A 19664-nucleotide genomic window follows, 5' to 3' on the forward strand; every position below is an offset into this window, starting at 1 on the left:
ATTCTGCTGGTGCAGTCACTGTGTACATACATTACATTACTGATCCTGAGTTACCTCCTGTATTATACTCCAGAGCTGCACTCACTATTCTGCTGGTGCAGTCACTGTGTACATACATTATATTACTGATCCTGAGTTACCTCCTGTATTATACTCCAGAGCTGCACTCACTATTCTGCTGGTGCAGTCACTGTGTACATACATTACATTACTGATCCTGAGTTACCTCCTGTATTATACTCCAGAGCTGCGCTCACTATTCTGCTGGTGCAGTCACTGTGTACATACATTACATTACTGATCCTGAGTTACCTCCTGTATTATACTCCAGAGCTGCACTCGCTATTCTGCTGGTGCAGTCACTGTGTACATACATTACATTACTGATTCTGAGTTACCTCCTGTATTATACTCCAGAGCTGCACTCACTATTCTGCTGGTGCAGTCACTGTGTACATACATTACATTACTGATCCTGAGTTACATCCTGTATTATACTCCAGAGCTGCACTCACTATTCTGCTGGTGCAGTCACTGTGTACATACATTACATTACTGATCCTGAGTTACATCCTGTATTATACTCCAGAGCTGCACTCACTATTCTGCTGGTGTAGTCACTGTGTACATACATTACATTACTGATCCTGAGTTACATCCTGTATTATACTCCAGAGCTGCACTCACTATTCTGCTGATGCAGTCACTGTGTACATACATTACATTACTGATCCTGAGTTACATCCTGTATTATACTCCAGAGCTGCACTCACTATTCTGCTGATGCAGTCACTGTGTACATACATTACATTATTGATCCTGAGTTACATCCTGTATTATACTCCAGAGCTGCACTCACTATTCTGCTGGTGCAGTCACTGTGTACATACATTACATTACTGATCCTGAGTTACATCCTGTATTATACTCTAGAGCTGCACTCACTATTCTGCTGATGCAGTCACTGTGTACATACATTACATTACTGATCCTGAGTTACATCCTGTATTATACCCCAGAGCTGCACTCACTATTCTGCTGGTGCAGTCACGGTGTACATACATTACATTACTGATCCTGAGTTACATCCTGTATTATACTCCAGAGCTGCGCTCACTATTCTGCTGGTGCAGTCACTGTGTACATACATTACATTACTGATCCTGAGTTACATCCTGTATTATACTCCAGAGCTGCACTCACTATTCTGCTGGTGCAGTCACTGTGTACATACATTACATTACTGATCCTGAGTTATATCCTGTATTATACTCCAGAGCTGCACTCCCTATTCTGCTGGTGCAGTCACTGTGTACATACATTACATTACTGATCCTGAGTTACATCCTGTATTATACTCCAGAGCTGCACTCACTATTCTGTTGGTGCAGTCACTGTGTACATGCATTACATTACTGATCCTGAGTTACATCCTGTATTATACTCCAGAGCTGCACTCACTATTCTGTTGGTGCAGTCACTGTGTACATACATTACATTACTGATCCTGAGTTACATCCTGTATTATACTCCAGAGCTGCACTCACTATTCTGCTGGTGCAGTCACAGTGTACATGCATTACATTACTGATCCTGAGTTACCTCCTGTATTATACTCTAGAGCTGCACTCACTATTCTGCTGGTGCAGTCACTGTGTACATACATTACATTACTGATCCTGAGTTACATCCTGTATTATACTCCAGAGCTGCACTCACTATTCTGCTGGTGCAGTCACTGTGTACATACATTACATTACTGATCCTGAGTTACATCCTGTATTATACTCCAGAGCTGCACTCACTATTCTGCTGGTGCAGTCACTGTGTACATACATTACATTACTGATCCTGAGTTACCTCCTGTTTTATACTCCAGAGCTGCACTCACTATTCTGCTGGTGCTGTGGCTCCCATCCCCTCGTGTGGCTACAGTGTTGCCCCGGGTCTGATCCCGCTGACTGTCTGCAGGCATTGTCTGACCGCTTCCCTTTAATGTCTGTATTCAGCTTGTGTAGGTGAAGTGCATTCTGGGAGCTGTAGGATCTCGGTCCGTCATATGTGGCCCCTGTGGACTGTCGGACTTTGTGGCTCCGGTGCAGTGAGGGGCATCGCAGCGTTATACAGGGAGGATTACTGATGGTGGACCTGGTGCAGCTGATTCGGGGTTCCCCTCATGGAGGATGATCTCTGCTCGCAGACAGATCGCAGGTAGCGGAGCTGCTGACGTCAGGAGGCTGCTGTGTGGGCAGAAAGCCCCTTTAACTCTTTGCTGCACAGTAGAATTTCATCAGATGTGAAAGTCGTGAGCGTCTCAGGCAGCACAATGACCCCCGCAGCCCTGAGTCCTGCACTACTGCGCTCTTCATCCGCCTCCAACATCAACCCCACCCAAAATAGCATCACCCCGAGGTGGGTGTCTGAGGATAGAGAACACATCGGGGGCAGCGACTGCATATACAATAATACACATAATGCAGCCAAACTGTGACCGCTCTTACTGTAGAGAATCCGTACTGTGACCGCTCTTACAGTAGAGGCTCTGTACTGTGACCGCTCTTACAGTAGAGGCTCTGTACTGTGACCGCTCTTACAGTAGAGGCTCTGTACTGTGATCGCTCTTACTGTAGAGACTCCATACTGTGACCGCTCTTGCTGTATAGAATCCGTACTGTGACCGCTTTTACTGTAGAGAATCTGTACTGTGACCGCTCTTACTGTAGAGAATCCGTACTGTGACCGCTCTTACTGTAGAGACTCCATACTTGTGACCTCTCTTACTGTAGACAATCCGTACTGTGACCGCTCTTACTGTAGAGACTCCATACTTGTGACCGCTCTTACTGTAGAGACTCCATACTGTGACCGCTCTTACTGTAGAGACTCCATACTTGTGACCGCTCTTACTGTAGAGAATCCGTACTGTGACCGCTCTTACAGTAGAGACTCCGTACTGTGACCGCTCTTACAGTAGAGAATCCATACTGTGACCTCTCTTACTGTAGAGAATCCGTACTGTGACCGCTCTTACTGTAGAGACTCCGTACTGTGACCGCTCTTACTGTAGAGACTCCATACTGTGACCGCTCTTACTGTAGAGAATCCATACTGTGACCGCTCTTACTGTAGAGAATCCGTACTGTGACCACTCTTACTGTAGAGAATCCGTACTGTGACCGCTCTTACTGTAGAGACTCCGTACTTGTGACCGCTCTTACTGTAGAGAATCCGTACTGTGACCTCTCTTACAGTAGAGACTCCGTACTGTGACCGCTCTTACAGTAGAGGCTCTGTACTGTGACCGCTCTTACTGTAGAGAATCCGTACTGTGACCGCTCTTACAGTAGAGACTCCGTACTGTGACCGCTCTTACAGTAGAGACTCTGTACTGTGACCGCTCTTACAGTAGAGACTCTGTACTGTGACCGCTCTTACAGTAGAGACTCTGTACTGTGACCGCTCTTATAGTTGAGGCTCTGTACTGTGACCGCTCTTACAGTAGAGACTCTGTACTGTGACCGCTCTTACAGTTGAGGCTCTGTACTGTGACCGCTCTTACTGTAGAGACTCCGTACTGTGACCGCTCTTACAGTAGAGAATCCTTAATGTAACCACTCTAAGGGCTCATACCCACTACTGTAAAAAAAAAAAGGTCCAATATTGTTCCTGAAAGTTGGACGGCTTTTATATGGCTTTCGTGCGAGTACAATGCGACTTGAGCTTTTACATAGAGGAATTCTCTCTCATTGATACTTAGTTTGTCAAGAAAATATTCTTCAATACATTTATAAATAAAGATTAGATAGATAGATACAGAAAGATGGATAGATATAAATGTGAGTCAGATATATAATCAATGCTTTGCGTCTGTATCTTACTGTAATTTAGTAATAAATAATTACATTTCTGAAAAAAATGTTGTGGGATCCTGGATCACTAAATTTTATTAACCAGCGGAGGGAAAGCAGGCAGCTGGGGCTGATGTTTATAGCCTGGGAAGGGGTTAATACTCATGGAGCTTCCCAGGCTACTAATATCATCCCCCAGCTGAATACCTAGCCTTTACTGGTTATTATAATGGGGGTCCCCCCAAAAAATGGCGTGGGACCCTGGATCACTAAATTTTATTAACCAGCGGAGGGAAAGCTGGCAGCTGGGGCTGATGTTTATAGCCCGGGAAAAGGTTAATACTCATGGAGCTTCCCAGGCTCTTAATATCAACCCCCAGCTGTATACTTAGCCCTTACTGGTTATTATAATGGGGCCCCCCCAAAAAAAATTACGTGGGACCCCCTATAATTAATTACCCACAAAGGCTAGGCAGACAGTTGTTGGCTGATATTAATATTCTAGGAAGGGACGATGGATATTGGCCCCCTCCCAGGCTAAAAACATCAGCTCTCAGCCGCACCAGAAATGGCGCATCCATAAGATGCGCCGATTCTGGCGCTTAGCCTCCACTCTTCCCTGGTGCAATGGCAACTGGGGTAATAGGTCGCGGTTGATGTCAGCTTTGTATTGGCAGCTGACATGAAGCCCAGGGGTTAGTAATGGAGAGGCGTCTATAAGACAAACTCCATAGTCAAATTGTAAAAAAATAACCTACCCAGAATAAAGTACTTTATTTGAAATAATGACACAGACCCCTCTATTGAATGTAAAATAAAAAAACACTTATACTCACCTTTTACGCCCAATCCATTGAAGCCCATGTCACCTGTAAAAAAAATAAAATAAAATAATAAAGCAACATAATCCTCACCTGTCCCCAATAATAATCCATTTGTCCATAGACGACTCTAGCTCTGCTACATCTACTTGTCATGCTGAACACTGGCATAATGCAAGCGTTCAGCATGTCAGGCAGCCGAGTGTGCTTGCGCAGTTCAGTGCCTCGCGGTGACGTGATAAAGTTGAGTGGAGTTCATACCCAATAAACTGCACTCATCTCAATGATGTCAGCACGAGCGCATTGAGAACTTTCCCACGGCCCTTGAGCTGACGTAATTGAGGTGAAAGTAGTTCATTGGCTGTGAACTCCGCTGACCTTTCTGATGGCACCGCGAGCATGAGAACTTCGCGGTGACGTCAGTGAGGTGAACAGAGTTGATTGGGTATGAACTCCGCTCAACTTTATCACGTCACTGCAAGCACCCGCAGCTCAGTGTCTCTGCTGCTTGACATGCTGAATTGGGCGTAAGGGTAAGTATAATGGTTTTGGTAAATTTAGATTCAATAAAGGAGGCTAAGCATCAGAGTTGGTGCATCTTATGGATGCTCCTTTTCTGGGGCAGCTGAGAGCTGATGTTTTTAGTCTGGGAGGGGGCCAGTATTCATAGCCCCTTCCCAGCCTGTTAATATCAGTCCGATCTGAACTGAGAAAAGAATCGCAGAGGAGCAGAGACTTATAGATTAACATTGGTCAGAGTGCAATCCGAATATTTATCAGGCTGCACTCGTCCGTTTTTCACTCAGATGAGTATGAGCCCTAATAGTACAAAGCATCTGCTGAACATCCGATCATCAGTGATACTCTCTGCTGAGCCGTGTATCTAATCCTCTCCTGTGTGATACTGTCTGCTGAGCCGTGTATCTAATCCTATCCTGTGTGATACTCTCTGCTGAGCCGTGTATCTAATCCTATCCTGTGTGATACTGTCTGCTGAGCCGTGTATCTAATCCTCTCCTGTGTGATACTCTCTGCTGAGCCGTGTATCTAATCCTATCCTGTGTGATACTCTCTGCTGAGCCGTGTATCTAATCCTCTCCTGTGTGATACTGTCTGCTGAGCCGTGTATCTAATCCTCTCCTGTGTGATACTGTATGCTGAGCCGTGTATCTAATCCTATCCTGTGTGATACTGTCTGCTGAGCCGTGTATCTCATCCCATCGTGTGATACTGTCTGCTGAGCCGTGTATCTAATCCTATCCTGTGTGATATTATCTTCTGAGCCGTGTATCTAATCCTATCCTGTGTGATACTGTCTGCTGAGCGGTGTATCTAATCCTCTCCTGTGTGATACTGTCTGCTGAGCCGCGTATCTAATCCTATCCTGTGTGATACTGTCTGCTGAGCCGTGTATCTAATCCTCTCCTGTGTGATACTGTCTGCTGAGCCGTGTATCTAATCCTCTCCTGTGTGATACTGTCTGCTGAGCCGTGTATCTAATCCTATCCTGTGTGATACTGTCTGCTGAGCCGTGTATCTAATCCTATCCTGTGTGATACTGTCTGCTGAGCCGTGTATCTAATCCTCTCCTGTGTGATACTGTCTGCTGAGCCGTGTATCTAATCCTATCCTGTGTGATACTGTCTGCTGAGCCGTGTATCTAATCCTATCCTGTGTGATACTGTCTGCTGTGTATCTAATCCCATCATGTGTGATACTGTCTGCTGAGCTGTGTATCTAATCCTATCCTGTGTGATACTGTCTGCTGAGCTGTGTATCTAATCCTCTCCTGTGTGATACTGTCTGCTGAGCTGTGTATCTAATCCTATCCTGTGTGATACTGTCTGCTGAGCCGTGTATCTAATCCTATCCTGTGTGATACTGTCTGCTGAGCCGTGTATCTAATCCTCTCCTGTGTGATACTGTCTGCTGAGCTGTGTATCTAATCCTATCCTGTGTGATACTGTCTGCTGAGCCGTGTATCTAATCCTATCCTGTGTGATACTGTCTGCTGAGCTGTGTATCTAATCCTATCCTGTTTAATACCATCTGCTGAGCCGTGTATCTAATCCTATCCTGTGTGATACCATCTGCTGAGCCGTGTATCTAATCCTATCCTGTGTGATACTGTCTGCTGAGCCGTGTATCTAATCCTATCCTGTTTAATACCATCTGCTGAGCCGTGTATCTAATCCTATCCTGTGTGATACCGTCTGCTGAGCCGTGTATCTAATCCTATCCTGTGTGATACCGTCTGCTGAGCCGTGTATCTAATCCTATCCTGTGTGATACTGTCTGCTGAGCCGTGTATCTAATCCTATCCTGTTTAATACCATCTGCTGAGCCGTGTATCTAATCCTATCCTGTGTGATACCGTCTGCTGAGCCGTGTATCTAATCCTATCCTGTGTGATACCATCTGCTGAGCCGTGTATCTAATCCTATCCTGTGTGATACTGTATGCTGAGCCGTGTATCTAATCCTCTCCTGTGTGATACTGTCTGCTGAGCCGTGTATCTAATCCTCTCCTGTGTGATACTGTCTGCTGAGCCGTGTATCTAATCCTCTCCTGTGTGATACTGTCTGCTGAGCCGTGTATCTAATCCTCTCCTGTGTGATACTGTCTGCTGAGCCGTGTATCTAATCCTATCCTGTGTGATACTGTCTGCTGAGCTGTGTATCTAATCCTATCCTGTGTGATACCGTCTGCTGAGCCGTGTATCTAATCCTCTCCTGTGTGATACTGTCTGCTGAGCCGTGTATCTAATCCTATCCTGTGTGATACTGTCTGCTGAGCGGTGTATCTAATCCTATCCTGTGTGATACCGTCTGCTGAGCCGTGTATCTAATCCTCTCCTGTGTGATACTGTCTGCTGAGCCGTGTATCTAATCCTATCCTGTGTGATACCGTCTGCTGAGCCGTGTATCTAATCCCATCATGTGTGATACTGTCTGCTGAGCCGTGTATCTAATCCTCTCCTGTGTGATACTGTATGCTGAGCCGTGTATCTAATCCTCTCCTGTGTGATACTGTATGCTGAGCCGTGTATCTAATCCTCTCCTGTGTGATACTGTATGCTGAGCCGTGTATCTAATCCTCTGCTGTGTGATACTGTCTGCTGAGCCGTGTATCTAATCCTCTCCTGTGTGATACTGTATGCTGAGCCGTGTATCTAATCCTCTCCTGTGTGATACTGTATGCTGAGCCGTGTATCTAATCCTCTCCTGTGTGATACTGTATGCTGAGCCGTGTATCTAATCCTCTCCTGTGTGATACTGTATGCTGAGCCGTGTATCTAATCCTCTGCTGTGTGATACTGTCTGCTGAGCCGTGTATCTAATCCTCTCCTGTGTGATACTGTATGCTGAGCCGTGTATCTAATCCTCTCCTGTGTGATACTGTATGCTGAGCCGTGTATCTAATCCTCTCCTGTGTGATACTGTATGCTGAGCAGTGTATCTAATCCTCTCCTGTGTGATACTGTCTGCTGAGCCGTGTATCTAATCCTCTGCTGTGTGATACTGTCTGCTGAGCCATGTATCTAATCCTATCCTGTGTGATACTGTCTGCTGAGCGGTGTATCTAATCCTATCATGTGTGATACTGTCTGCTGAGCCGTGTATCTAATCCTATCATGTGTGATACTGTCTGCTGAGCCGTGTATCTAATCCTATTCTGTGTGATACTGTCTGCTGAGCCGTGTATCTAATCCTATCCTGTGTGATACGGTCTGCTGAGCCGTGTATCTAATCCTCTCCTGTGTGATACTGTCTGCTGAGCCGTGTATCTAATCCTCTCCTGTGTGATACTGTCTGCTGAGCCGTGTATCTAATCCTCTCCTGTGTGATACTGTCTGCTGAGCCGTGTATCTATTCCTCTCCTGTGTGATACTTTCTGCTGAGCCGTGTATCTAATCCTATCCTGTGTGATACTGTCTGCTGAGCCGTGTATCTAATCCTCTCCTGTGTGATACTGTCTGCTGAGCCGTGTATCTAATCCTCTCCCGCTGTGATTGTGAGCTCCTGGGTGCAGGATGATGGGAGTACCAGTTCCTCTGGCCTCCCTTCTCCGCGCTCTCATGAATGCTCCCCTTGTCGGTGGCTATGGGGGGGGCTCCGCTTCCCTTCCCGCTTCCTATCTAGAATGAATGCGGAGCTTTGAGCGTCCGGACTTCTCCTTGGATCATTTGTACAGCGGCAGGTGCTGAGGAAGACAAGACAACTGTGTCCCCCCACAAGACTCGGGGGTCTGTGCCCAGACCCATGAATAGGGGATGTGGGGGTCACATAATGCGCCTCCTGTGCCTCCTTCCGGGTGAGACATTTCATGTTCTGCAGCACAAGGAGGTTTTATGTCCTCAAAGGTTCATTCAACATGAAAAGAACTCATTAAGCCCCCACAACTGGATTTACCAGCCCCCTGAATGGCAAATCTGTCTAGTTATGTTACTATCAAGAGCAGCTCTGGAGCACAAGCTGCTGCTCTGACCAGTGAATGCTGTGCACACCTGGGGAAAAAGGAATCTGACAATATTTACATTTAGAATTCTGCCTTGTTACATTGTTACATTCTTTATTACATTGTTATATTTCTATATCTGTCTCATCTCTGCACTGGTCGAATCACTGAATACCACGGTGGGACCCCCTCATGCTGCACTCAGACACAGCTGCCCCCCATCAGTGCCTGCGTACCCTGTATAAGTGGCCCTCATCCTCCCTTTATAGCGCCCCCTATATCAGCAGAACAGGTACTGGAGGATCCTAGGTGCAGTTTTTGGGCTCCTGTGGAGACCCCAAAGCAGTGTGTTGGGTCCTGCCTCTAATGTCACATGCAAATTGGCTCTTCTGAAAAGACAAGGACAGGAAATCTAGCGCCACCTACTGGAAGTAGCAATCTTATACATCAATATCGACCCGTTAACAAGCCTTGATTCGAGTCACATGACTTAGGTTAATAGCCAAACCAGAATCTCAGTTTTCAGACACATGTTTCGGGGTGTTGCCCCTTGTCAGCGCAAAGCATGAGATCTGATTCGGCTAGGTGACAGGCTTCTGACTGGGATCTCCTTGTGGAGGGTGACATGCCTGACCCGGCATATCACTCACTGACACGTCGTCCGGCATATCACACTCCACAAGGAGAAAAGTTACCCCTTAGATTCGCCTCTAATGTCATTTTGTTTGTCTCTCAGACCCCTGAAGGATGACAGATCCGTCAACAGCAGCTTGCTGACAGTTACAGATTACTCCTGTAGGTCCTTTCATTGCAGTATGTGACATGCAGGTTTATAGGTGGAGAGTTTCCGGTACTTGTAGTTCTTCATGAGATTAATCCTTATCAGAAAGAGTAAATATACAGCTGTGCTCGAAAGTTTACATACCCCGACAGAATTTTTCCTTTCTTGGTCTTGTTTCAGAGAATATGAATGATAACAAAAAAAACTTTCTCTCCACTCACGGTTATTGGTTGGGTGAAGCCATTTATTGTCAAACTACTGTGTTTTCTCTTTTTAAATCTTAATGACAACCAAAAACATCCAGATGACCCCGATCAAAAGTTCACATACCCTGGTGATTTTGGCCTGATAACATGCACAGAATTTGACACAAATGAGTTTGAATGGCTACTAAAGGTAACATCCTCACCTGTGACCTGTTTTCTTGTAATCAGTGTGTGTGCATAAAAGCTGAGTGAGTTTCTGGGATCCAGACAGACTCTTGCATCTTTCATCCAGCCACTGATGTTTCTGGATTGTGAGTCATGGGGAAAGCAAAACAATTGTCAACGGATCTACCGGAAAAGGTAGTTGAACTGTATAACACAGGAAAGGGATACAAAAAGATATCCAAGGAATTGATAATGCCAGTCAGCAGCGTTCAAACTGTGATTAACAAATGGAAAATCTTGGGCTCTGTAAAAACCAAACCACGGTCAGGTAGACCAACAAACATTTCGGCCACAACTGCCAGGAAAATTGTTCGGGATGCAAAGAAAAACCCACAAATAACATCAGATGAAATTCAGGACTCTCTGAAAACTAGCGGTGTGGGTGTTTCAAGATGCACAATAAGGAGGCACTTGAAGAAAAATGGGCTGCATGATCGAGTCGCCAGAAGAAAGCCATTACTGTGCAAATGCCACAAAGTATCTCACCTACAGTGCTGGCCCAAAGTATTGGCACCCCTGCAATTCTGTCAGATAATCCTCAGTTTCTTCCTGATTGCAATCACAAATTCTTTGGTCTTATTCTCTTCATTTAATTTGTCTTCAATGAAAAAAACACAAAAAGAATTGTCCTAAAGCCAAATTGGATATAATTCCACACCAAACCTAAAAAAGGGGGTGGACAAAAGTATTGGCACTGTTTGAAAAATCCTGTGCTGCTTCTGTAATTGGTGTAATTACCAGCACCTGTAACTTACCTGTGGCACCTAACAGGTGTTGGCAATAACTAAATCACACTTGCAGCCAGTTAACATGGATTAAAGTTGACTCAACCTCTGTCCTGTGTCCTTGTGTGACCACATTGAGCATGGAGAAAAGAAAGAAGACCAAAGAACTGTCTGAGGACTTGAGAAACCAAATTGTGAGGAAGCATGAGCAATCTCAAGGCTACAAGTCCATCTCCAAAGACCTGAATGTTCCTGTGTCTTCCGTGCGCAGTGTCATCAAGAAGTGTAAAGCCCATGGCACTGTGGCTAACCTCCCTAGATGTGGACGGAAAAGAAAAATTGACAAGAGATTTCAACGCAAGATTGTGCGGATGGTGGATAAAGAACCTCGACTAACATCCAAACAAGTTCAAGCTGCCCTGCAGTCCGAGGGTACAACAGTGTCAACCCGTACTATCCGTCGGCGTCTGAATGAAAAGGGACTGTATGGTAGGATACCCAGGAAGACCCCACTTCTTACCCCGAGACATAAAAAAGCCAGGCTGGAGTTTGCCAAAACTTACCTGAGAAAGCCTAAAACGTTTTGGAAGATGAGACAAAAGTAGATGGGAAAAAGCATCAACATAGAGTGTACAGGAAAAAAAAAAGAGGCATTCAAAGAAAAGAACACGGTCCCTACAGTCAAACATGGCGGAGGTTCCCTGATGTTTTGGGGTTGCTTTGCTGCCTCTGGCACTGGACTCCTTGACCGTGTGCATGGCATTATGAAGTCTGAAGACTACCAACAAATTTTGCATCATAACGTAGGGCCCAGTGTGAGAAAGCTGGGTCTCCCTCAGAGGTCATGGGTCTTCCAGCAGGACAATGACCCAAAACACACTCCCAAAAGCACTATAAAATGGTTTGAGAGAAAGCACTGGAGACTTCTAAGGTGGCCAGCAATGAGCCCAGACCTGAATCCCATAGAACACCTGTGGAGAGATCTCAAAATGGCAGTTTGGAGAAGGCGCCCTTCAAATATCAGGGACCTGGAGCAGTTTGCCAAAGAAGAATGGTCTACAATTCCAGCAGAGCATTGTAAGAAGCTCATTGATGGTTACCGGAAGCGGTTGTTCGCAGTTATTTTGGCTAAAGGTTGTGCAACCAAGTATTAGGCTGAGGGTGCCAATACTTTTGGAGTTTTGTGTGAAATAATCAATGATTTGATTTTTGCTTCATTCTCTTTTGTGTTTTTTCCTTGCAAGCAAATTAAATGAAGAGAATAAGACCAAAGAATTTGTGATTGCAGTCATTGTCAGGAAGAAACTGAGTATTATCTGATAGAATTGCAGGGGTGCCAATACTTTTGGCCAGCACTGTACAATACACCAAACAGCACAGAGGCAGGCCTCAAATCTTCTGGAACAAGGTAATTTGGAGTGATGAGACCAAAATTGAACTTTTTGGCCACAACCATAAATGTTACATTTGGAGAGAGGCCAACAAGGCCTATGATGAAAGGAACACCATTCCTACAGTAAAGCATGGAGGTGGATCGCTGATGTTCTGGGGATGTGTGAGCTACAAAGGCACAGGAAACTTAGTAAAAGTTGAAGGAAAGATGAATGCAGCACATTATCAGCAAATACTGGAGGCAAATTTGCACTCATCAGCCCGGAAGTTGCGCATGGGACGTACTTGGACGTTCCAACATGACAACGATCCAAAACACAAGGCCAAGTCGACCTGTCATTGGCTACAGCAGAACAACGTGAAGGTTCTGGAGAGGCCATCTCAGTCTCCTGACCTCAATATCGTTGAGCCACTCTGGGGAGATCTCAAGCATGCAGTTCATGCTAGACAGCCCAGGAATTTACAGGAACTGGAGGCTTTTTGCTGAGAAGAATGGGCAGCTTTACCATCTGAGAAAATAAAGACCCTCATCCACAACTACCACAAAAGACTTCAAGCTGCCATTGATGTTAGAGGGGGCAATACACGGTATTAAGAACTGGGGTATGGGAACTTCTGATCAGGGTCATTTGGATGTTTTTGGTTTCATTAAGATTTAAGAAGAGAAAACACAGTAGTTTGACAATAAATGGCTTCACCCAACCAATAACCAGGAGTGGAGACAAAGGGTTTTATGTTATCATTCATATTCTCTGAAACAAGGCCAGGAAAGGGAAAATTCTGCCGGGGTGTGTAAACTTTTGAGCACAACTGTATAGTTTGTTTTCAGGGGGTCTCTGACATTGGGCTGCTGTCTTCTCTCACTGTTGTCTCCCCGGGCACAGGATACATCACAGATCACTTGTAGATCTTCCCGGCCTCCTCTAATGCACAATCAAACAGCTCCGATTTAATAAAAGCCTAAAATGAAGAAGATGTGGAATAATAGGACTGCTCTGAGCCGCCAATTATCTCCCATCGGCCATGTGCATCCCCCCAGGAGGCGCCTCTATAGTAAATGGTCTGGTGCTGGAGGCCCCCCTAATGATCAGGGAGCAGATCCATTATCCATTAGTGAAATAACAATCCTCCCGCCGTCATTACCTGGAGAACACATTGTATCCATCTTCATCTAATTCTGCAGAGCTTGTCCCAATGCGGAGCCCCCAAATCTACCGCAGGACGTGGGGGCCGGCTCGTGTGCTGGTAGAATTTACTTTCAGATTGAACCAGAATACGATAAATACATTGATAAATTCCGGTCCTATGTTTTGCCAAGATTTATGCTCCAATCACATCCAGAGCTGCATTCATAATTCTGCTTTTCCTGTTGCCAGATAGCAGTGTGGGAGTTTAGAGGCGTCAGCTGGAAACATTAAGCTCAGGACCCCCGGGTGTTTGTGTAGGTGACTGATACCGTGTACCGCATCTTCTACCCCGATGCAACAATATATATTATACCCCGATACATGGAGTGCGGCTGAGCGCGGGAGGAGAACTCCGATAACCTCCAACCTATGGAAATCCAAGTCCCATCGTAACACGGTCAGGACATACTGGGAGTTGTAGTATCAGACGGCCGGAGCGTCGCCCGCTGCAGACTCCTAGAACTGTCATTTACTCTTCATTATATAATAATCCTAAAATGCATCTTGTGTTGGTGTTTGCAGTGTCCTGGATGATGAGAGCAGTAGTCTACGACAACAGAAGCTTGACAGACAGGTGAGTTCACCAACAACCTCACACACGTATACAGGCGGGTTACCAGCAGTGATAGATGAGGGGCGGAGCTGGAGTATAAGGGGTGTGGTCTCAGGTTATTATATCAGTGATGTCATCACCAGGGGCGGGGCTGGAGTATAAGGGGTGTGGCCTCATGTCATTATATCAGTGATGTCATCACCGGGGACGGGGCTGGAGTATAAGGGGTGTGGCCTCATGTCATTATATCAGTGATGTCATCACCAGGGGCAGGGCTGGAGTATAAGGGGTGTGATCTCATGTCATTGTATCAGTGATGTCATCACCAGGGGCAGGGCTGGAGTATAAGGGGTGTGGTCTGATGTCATTATATCAGTGATGTCATCACCGGGGACGGGGCTGGAGTATAAGGGGTGTGATCTCATGTCATTGTATCAGTGATGTCATCACCAGGGGCAGGGCTGGAGTATAAGGGGTGTGGTCTGATGTCATTATATCAGTGATGTCATCACCGGGGACGGGGCTGGAGTATAAGGGGTGTGGTCTCATGTCATTATATCAGTGATGTCATCACCAGGGGCGGGGCTGGAGTATAAGGGGTGTGGTCTCATGTCATTATATCAGTGATGTCATCACCAGGGGCAGGGCTGGAGTATAAGGGGTGTGGTCTGATGTCATTATATCAGTGATGTCATCACCGGGGACGGGGCTGGAGTATAAGGGGTGTGATCTCATGTCATTGTATCAGTGATGTCATCACCAGGGGCAGGGCTGGAGTATAAGGGGTGTGGTCTGATGTCATTATATCAGTGATGTCATCACCGGGGACGGGGCTGGAGTATAAGGGGTGTGATATCATGTCATTATATCAGTGATGTCATCACCGGGGGCGGGGCTGGAGTATAAGGGGTGTGGCCTCATGTCATTATATCAGTGATGTCATCAGGGGGCGGGGCTGGAGTATAAGGGGTGTGGTCTCATGACATTATATCAGTGATGTCATCACCAGGGGCAGGGCTGGAGTATAAGGGGTGTGGCCTCACGTAATTATATCAGTGATGTCATCAGGGAGCGGGGCTGGAGTATAAGGGGTGTGGTATCATGTCATTATATCAGTGATGTCATCACCGGGGGCAGGGCTGGAATATAAGGGGTGTGGCCTCATGTCATTATATCAGTGATGTCATCACCGGGGCGGGGCTGGAGTATAAGGGGTGTGGCCTCATGTCATTATATCAGTGATGTCATCACCGGGGGCGGGGCTGGAGTATAAGGGGTGTGGCCTCATGTCATTATATCAGTGATGTCATCACCGGGGGCGGGGCTGGAGTATAAGGGGTGTGGCCTCATGTCATTATATCAGTGATGTCATCACCGGGGGCGGGGCTGGAGTATAAGGGGTGTGGTCTCATGTCATTATATCAGTGATGTCATCAGGGGGCGGGGCTGGAGTATAAGGGGTGTGGCCTCATGTCATTATATCAGTGATGTCATCACCGGGGACGGGGCTGGAGTATAAGGGGTGTGGTCTCATGTCATTATATCAGTGATGTCATCACCGGGGGCGGGGCTGAGGATCTCGAGGCTACATATTGGTTGTGGTAATTAACCCCGTGTTGTGTCTTGTTCTCGGACAGCGCGCTCTATTAGAACAGAAGCAGAAGAAGAAGCGTCAGGAGCCGCTCATGGTCCAGTCTAATGTGGACGGCCGGGCTCGGACCCGCAGGATGAAGCAGTCGGAGGAACAAGCTCCCCTGGTGGAGTCCTATAACAGCAGTAATAGCAGCACCATATACCACGGTGAGTCGGCCAGCGCCGGAGCGGCTGCGGACATTTTTACCTGCGGGATTGATTTCACGACGTGTCGTCTCCATCTCTCTATATAAATGATTTTCGGGCGTCTCATGTCCGTTCTTTATTCACAGCCAAATGACTGGACCCTTTACCACGGCCCCACTATCAGTATAAGGTCACGGCCCCACTATCAGTATAAGGTCACGGCCCCACTATCGGTATAAGGCCACGGCCCCACTATCGGTATAAGGCCACGGCCCCACTATCAGTATAAGGTCACGGCCCCACTATCAGTATAAGGCCACGGCCCCACTATCGGTATAAGGCCACGGCCCCACTATCGGTATAAGGCCACGGCCCCACTATCGGTATAAGGCCACGGCCCCACTATCGGTATAAGGCCACGGCCCCACTATCAGTATAAGGCCACGGCCCCACTATCGGTATAAGGCCACGGCCCCACTATCGGTATAAGGCCACGGCCCCACTATCGGTATAAGGCCACGGCCCCACTATCGGTATAAGGCCACGGCCCCACTATCGGTATAAGGCCACGGCCCCACTATCGGTATAAGGCCACGGCCCCACTATCGGTATAAGGCCACGGCCCCACTATCGGTATAAGGCCACGGCCCCACTATCGGTATAAGGCCACGGCCCCACTATCGGTATAAGGCCACGGCCCCACTATCGGTATAAGGCCACGGCCCCACTATCGGTATAAGGCCACGGCCCCACTATCAGTATAAGACCACGGCCCCACTATCAGTATAAGGCCACGGCCCCACTATCAGTATTCGGTCAGTATTATTTCTCAGGAGCCAAAACCAGGTGAGGAACAATCAGAGAAAAGGTAGAATAGAAACAAGTCACCAATTCTACATTTATCACCCACTGCTGAGAACGAATACTGACCGAATACTGACCAAATACTGATAGTGGGGCCGTGGTCTTCATATCAGCATCTAGTAGGATCACTGCCCGGCAGGATCAATAACTAGCGGGATCAGTGTACGGTACGATCAGTGCTCAGCGGGATCAGTGTACGGTAGGATCAGTGCTCAGCGGGATCAGTGTACGGTAGGATCAGTGCTCAGCGGGATCAGTGTGTGGTAGGATCAGTGCTCAGCGGGATCAGTGTACGGTACGATCAGTGCTCAGCGGGATCAGTGTACGGTAGGATCAATGCTCAGCGGGATCAGTGTACGGTAGGATCAGTGATCAGCGGGATCAGTGTACGGTACGATCAGTGCTCAGCGGGATCAGTGTACGGTACGATCAGTGCTCAGCGGGATCAGTGTACGGTAGGATCAGTGCTCAGCGGGATCAGTGTACGGTACGATCAGTGCTCAGCGGGATCAGTGTACGGTAGGATCAGTGTACGGTAGGATCAGTGTATGGTAGGATCAGTGCTCAGCGGGATCAGTGTACGGTGCGATCAGTGCTCAGCGGGATCAGTGTACGGTGCGATCAGTGCTCAGCGGGATCAGTGTACGGTAGGATCAGTGCTCAGCGGGATCAGTGTACGGTACGATCAGTGCTCAGCGGGATCAGTGTACGGTAGGATCAGTGCTCAGCGGGATCAGTGTACGGTAGGATCAGTGCTCAGCGGGATCAGTGTACGGTAGGATCAGTGCTCAGTGGGATCAGTGTACGGTAAGATCAGTGCTCAGCGGGATCAGTGTACGGTGCGATCAGTGCTCAGCGGGATCAGTGTACGGTGCGATCAGTGCTCAGCGGGATCAGTGTACGGTAGGATCAGTGCTCAGCGGGATCAGTGTACGGTAGGATCAGTGCTCAGCGGGATCAGTGTACGGTAGGATCAGTGCTCAGCGGGATCAGTGTACGGTAGGATCAGTGCTCAGCGGGATCAGTGTACGGTAGGATCAGTGCTCAGCGGGATCAGTTTACGGTAGGATCAGTGCTCAGCGGGATCAGTGTACGGTACGATCAGTGCTCAGCGGGATCAGTGTACGGTAGGATCAGTGTACGGTAGGATCAGTGTACGGTAGGATCAGTGTACGGTAGGATCAGTGCTCAGTAGGATCAGTGTACAGTAGGATCAGTGTATGGTAGGATCAGTGCTCAGCGGGATCAGTGTATGGTAGGATCAGTGTACGGTAGGATCAGTGTATGGTAGGATCAGTGCTCAGCGGGATCAGTGTACGGTGCGATCAGTGCTCAGCGGGATCAGTGTACGGTGCGATCAGTGCTCAGCGGGATCAGTGTACGGTAGGATCAGTGATCAGCGGGATCAGTGTACGGTACGATCAGTGCTCAGCGGGATCAGTGTACGGTACGATCAGTGCTCAGCGGGATCAGTGTACGGTAGGATCAGTGTACGGTAGGATCAGTGTACGGTAGGATCAGTGTATGGTAGGATCAGTGCTCAGCGGGATCAGTGTACGGTGCGATCAGTGCTCAGCGGGATCAGTGTACGGTGCGATCAGTGCTCAGCGGGATCAGTGTACGGTAGGATCAGTGCTCAGCGGGATCAGTGTACGGTACGATCAGTGCTCAGCGGGATCAGTGTACGGTATGATCAGTGCTCAGCGGGATCAGTGTACGGTGCGATCAGTGCTCAGCGGGATCAGTGTACGGTGCGATCAGTGCTCAGCGGGATCAGTGTACGGTAGGATCAGTGCTCAGCGGGATCAGTGTACGGTAGGATCAGTGCTCAGCGGGATCAGTGTACGGTAGGATCAGTGCTCAGCGGGATCAGTGTACGGTAGGATCAGTGCTCAGCGGGATCAGTGTACGGTAGGATCAGTGCTCAGCGGGATCAGTTTACGGTAGGATCAGTGCTCAGCGGGATCAGTGTACGGTACGATCAGTGCTCAGCGGGATCAGTGTACGGTAGGATCAGTGTACGGTAGGATCAGTGTACGGTAGGATCAGTGTACGGTAGGATCAGTGCTCAGTAGGATCAGTGTACGGTAGGATCAGTGTATGGTAGGATCAGTGCTCAGCGGGATCAGTGTATGGTAGGATCAGTGTACGGTAGGATCAGTGTATGGTAGGATCAGTGCTCAGCGGGATCAGTGTACGGTAGGATGAGTGCTCAGCAGGATCAGTGTACGGTAGGATCAGTGTACGGTAGGATCAGTGCTCAGCGGGATCAGTGTACGGTAGGATAAGTGTATGGTAGGATCAGTGCTCAACGGGATCAGTGTACGGTAGGATCAGTGCTCAGCGGGATCAGTGTACGGTAGGATCAGTGCTCAGCGGGATCAGTGTACGGTAGGATCAGTGCTCAGCGGGATCAGTGTACGGTAGGATCAGTGCTCAGCGGGATCAGTGTACGGTAGGATTAGTGCTCAGCGGGATCAGTGTACGGTGCGATCAGTGCTCAGCGGGATCAGTGTACGGTAGGATCGGTGCTCAGCGGGATCAGTGTACGGTACGATCGGTGCTCAGCGAGATCAGTGTACGGTAGGATCAGTGCTCAGCGGGATCAGTGTACGGTAGGATCAGTGTACGGTAGGATCAGTGTATGGTAGGATCAGTGCTCAGCGGGATCAGTGTACGGTAGGATCGGTGCTCAGCGGGATCAGTGTACGGTACGATCAGTGCTCAGCGAGATCAGTGTACGGTAGGATCAGTGCTCAGCGGGATCAGTGTACGGTAGGATCAGTGTACGGTAGGATCAGTGTATGGTAGGATCAGTGCTCAGC

General features: G+C 47.8%; 1 protein-coding gene across 5 annotated transcripts in view; it reads left to right on the forward strand.

Annotated features, from left to right (window-relative positions):
- LOC141174236 (tubby protein homolog) overlaps positions 1 to 19664 on the forward strand; it is a 500281-nt gene that overhangs the window by 353651 nt on the left and 126966 nt on the right. For all 5 annotated transcript variants that reach the window (XM_073659070.1, XM_073659067.1, XM_073659066.1 and 2 more), the window contains exons 2-3: positions 14166 to 14217; positions 15834 to 15996. In XM_073659070.1, the coding sequence (XP_073515171.1) occupies positions 14166 to 14217; positions 15834 to 15996 (215 nt within the window). The remainder of the gene's footprint in view (positions 1 to 14165; positions 14218 to 15833; positions 15997 to 19664) is intronic.

The sequence above is a fragment of the Phyllobates terribilis genome, unplaced genomic scaffold (genome assembly GCF_046119375.1).
Source record: "Phyllobates terribilis strain yellow unplaced genomic scaffold, ASM4611937v1 Scaffold_13__5_contigs__length_258822181, whole genome shotgun sequence".
Lineage (NCBI taxonomy): Eukaryota > Metazoa > Chordata > Amphibia > Anura > Dendrobatidae > Phyllobates > Phyllobates terribilis.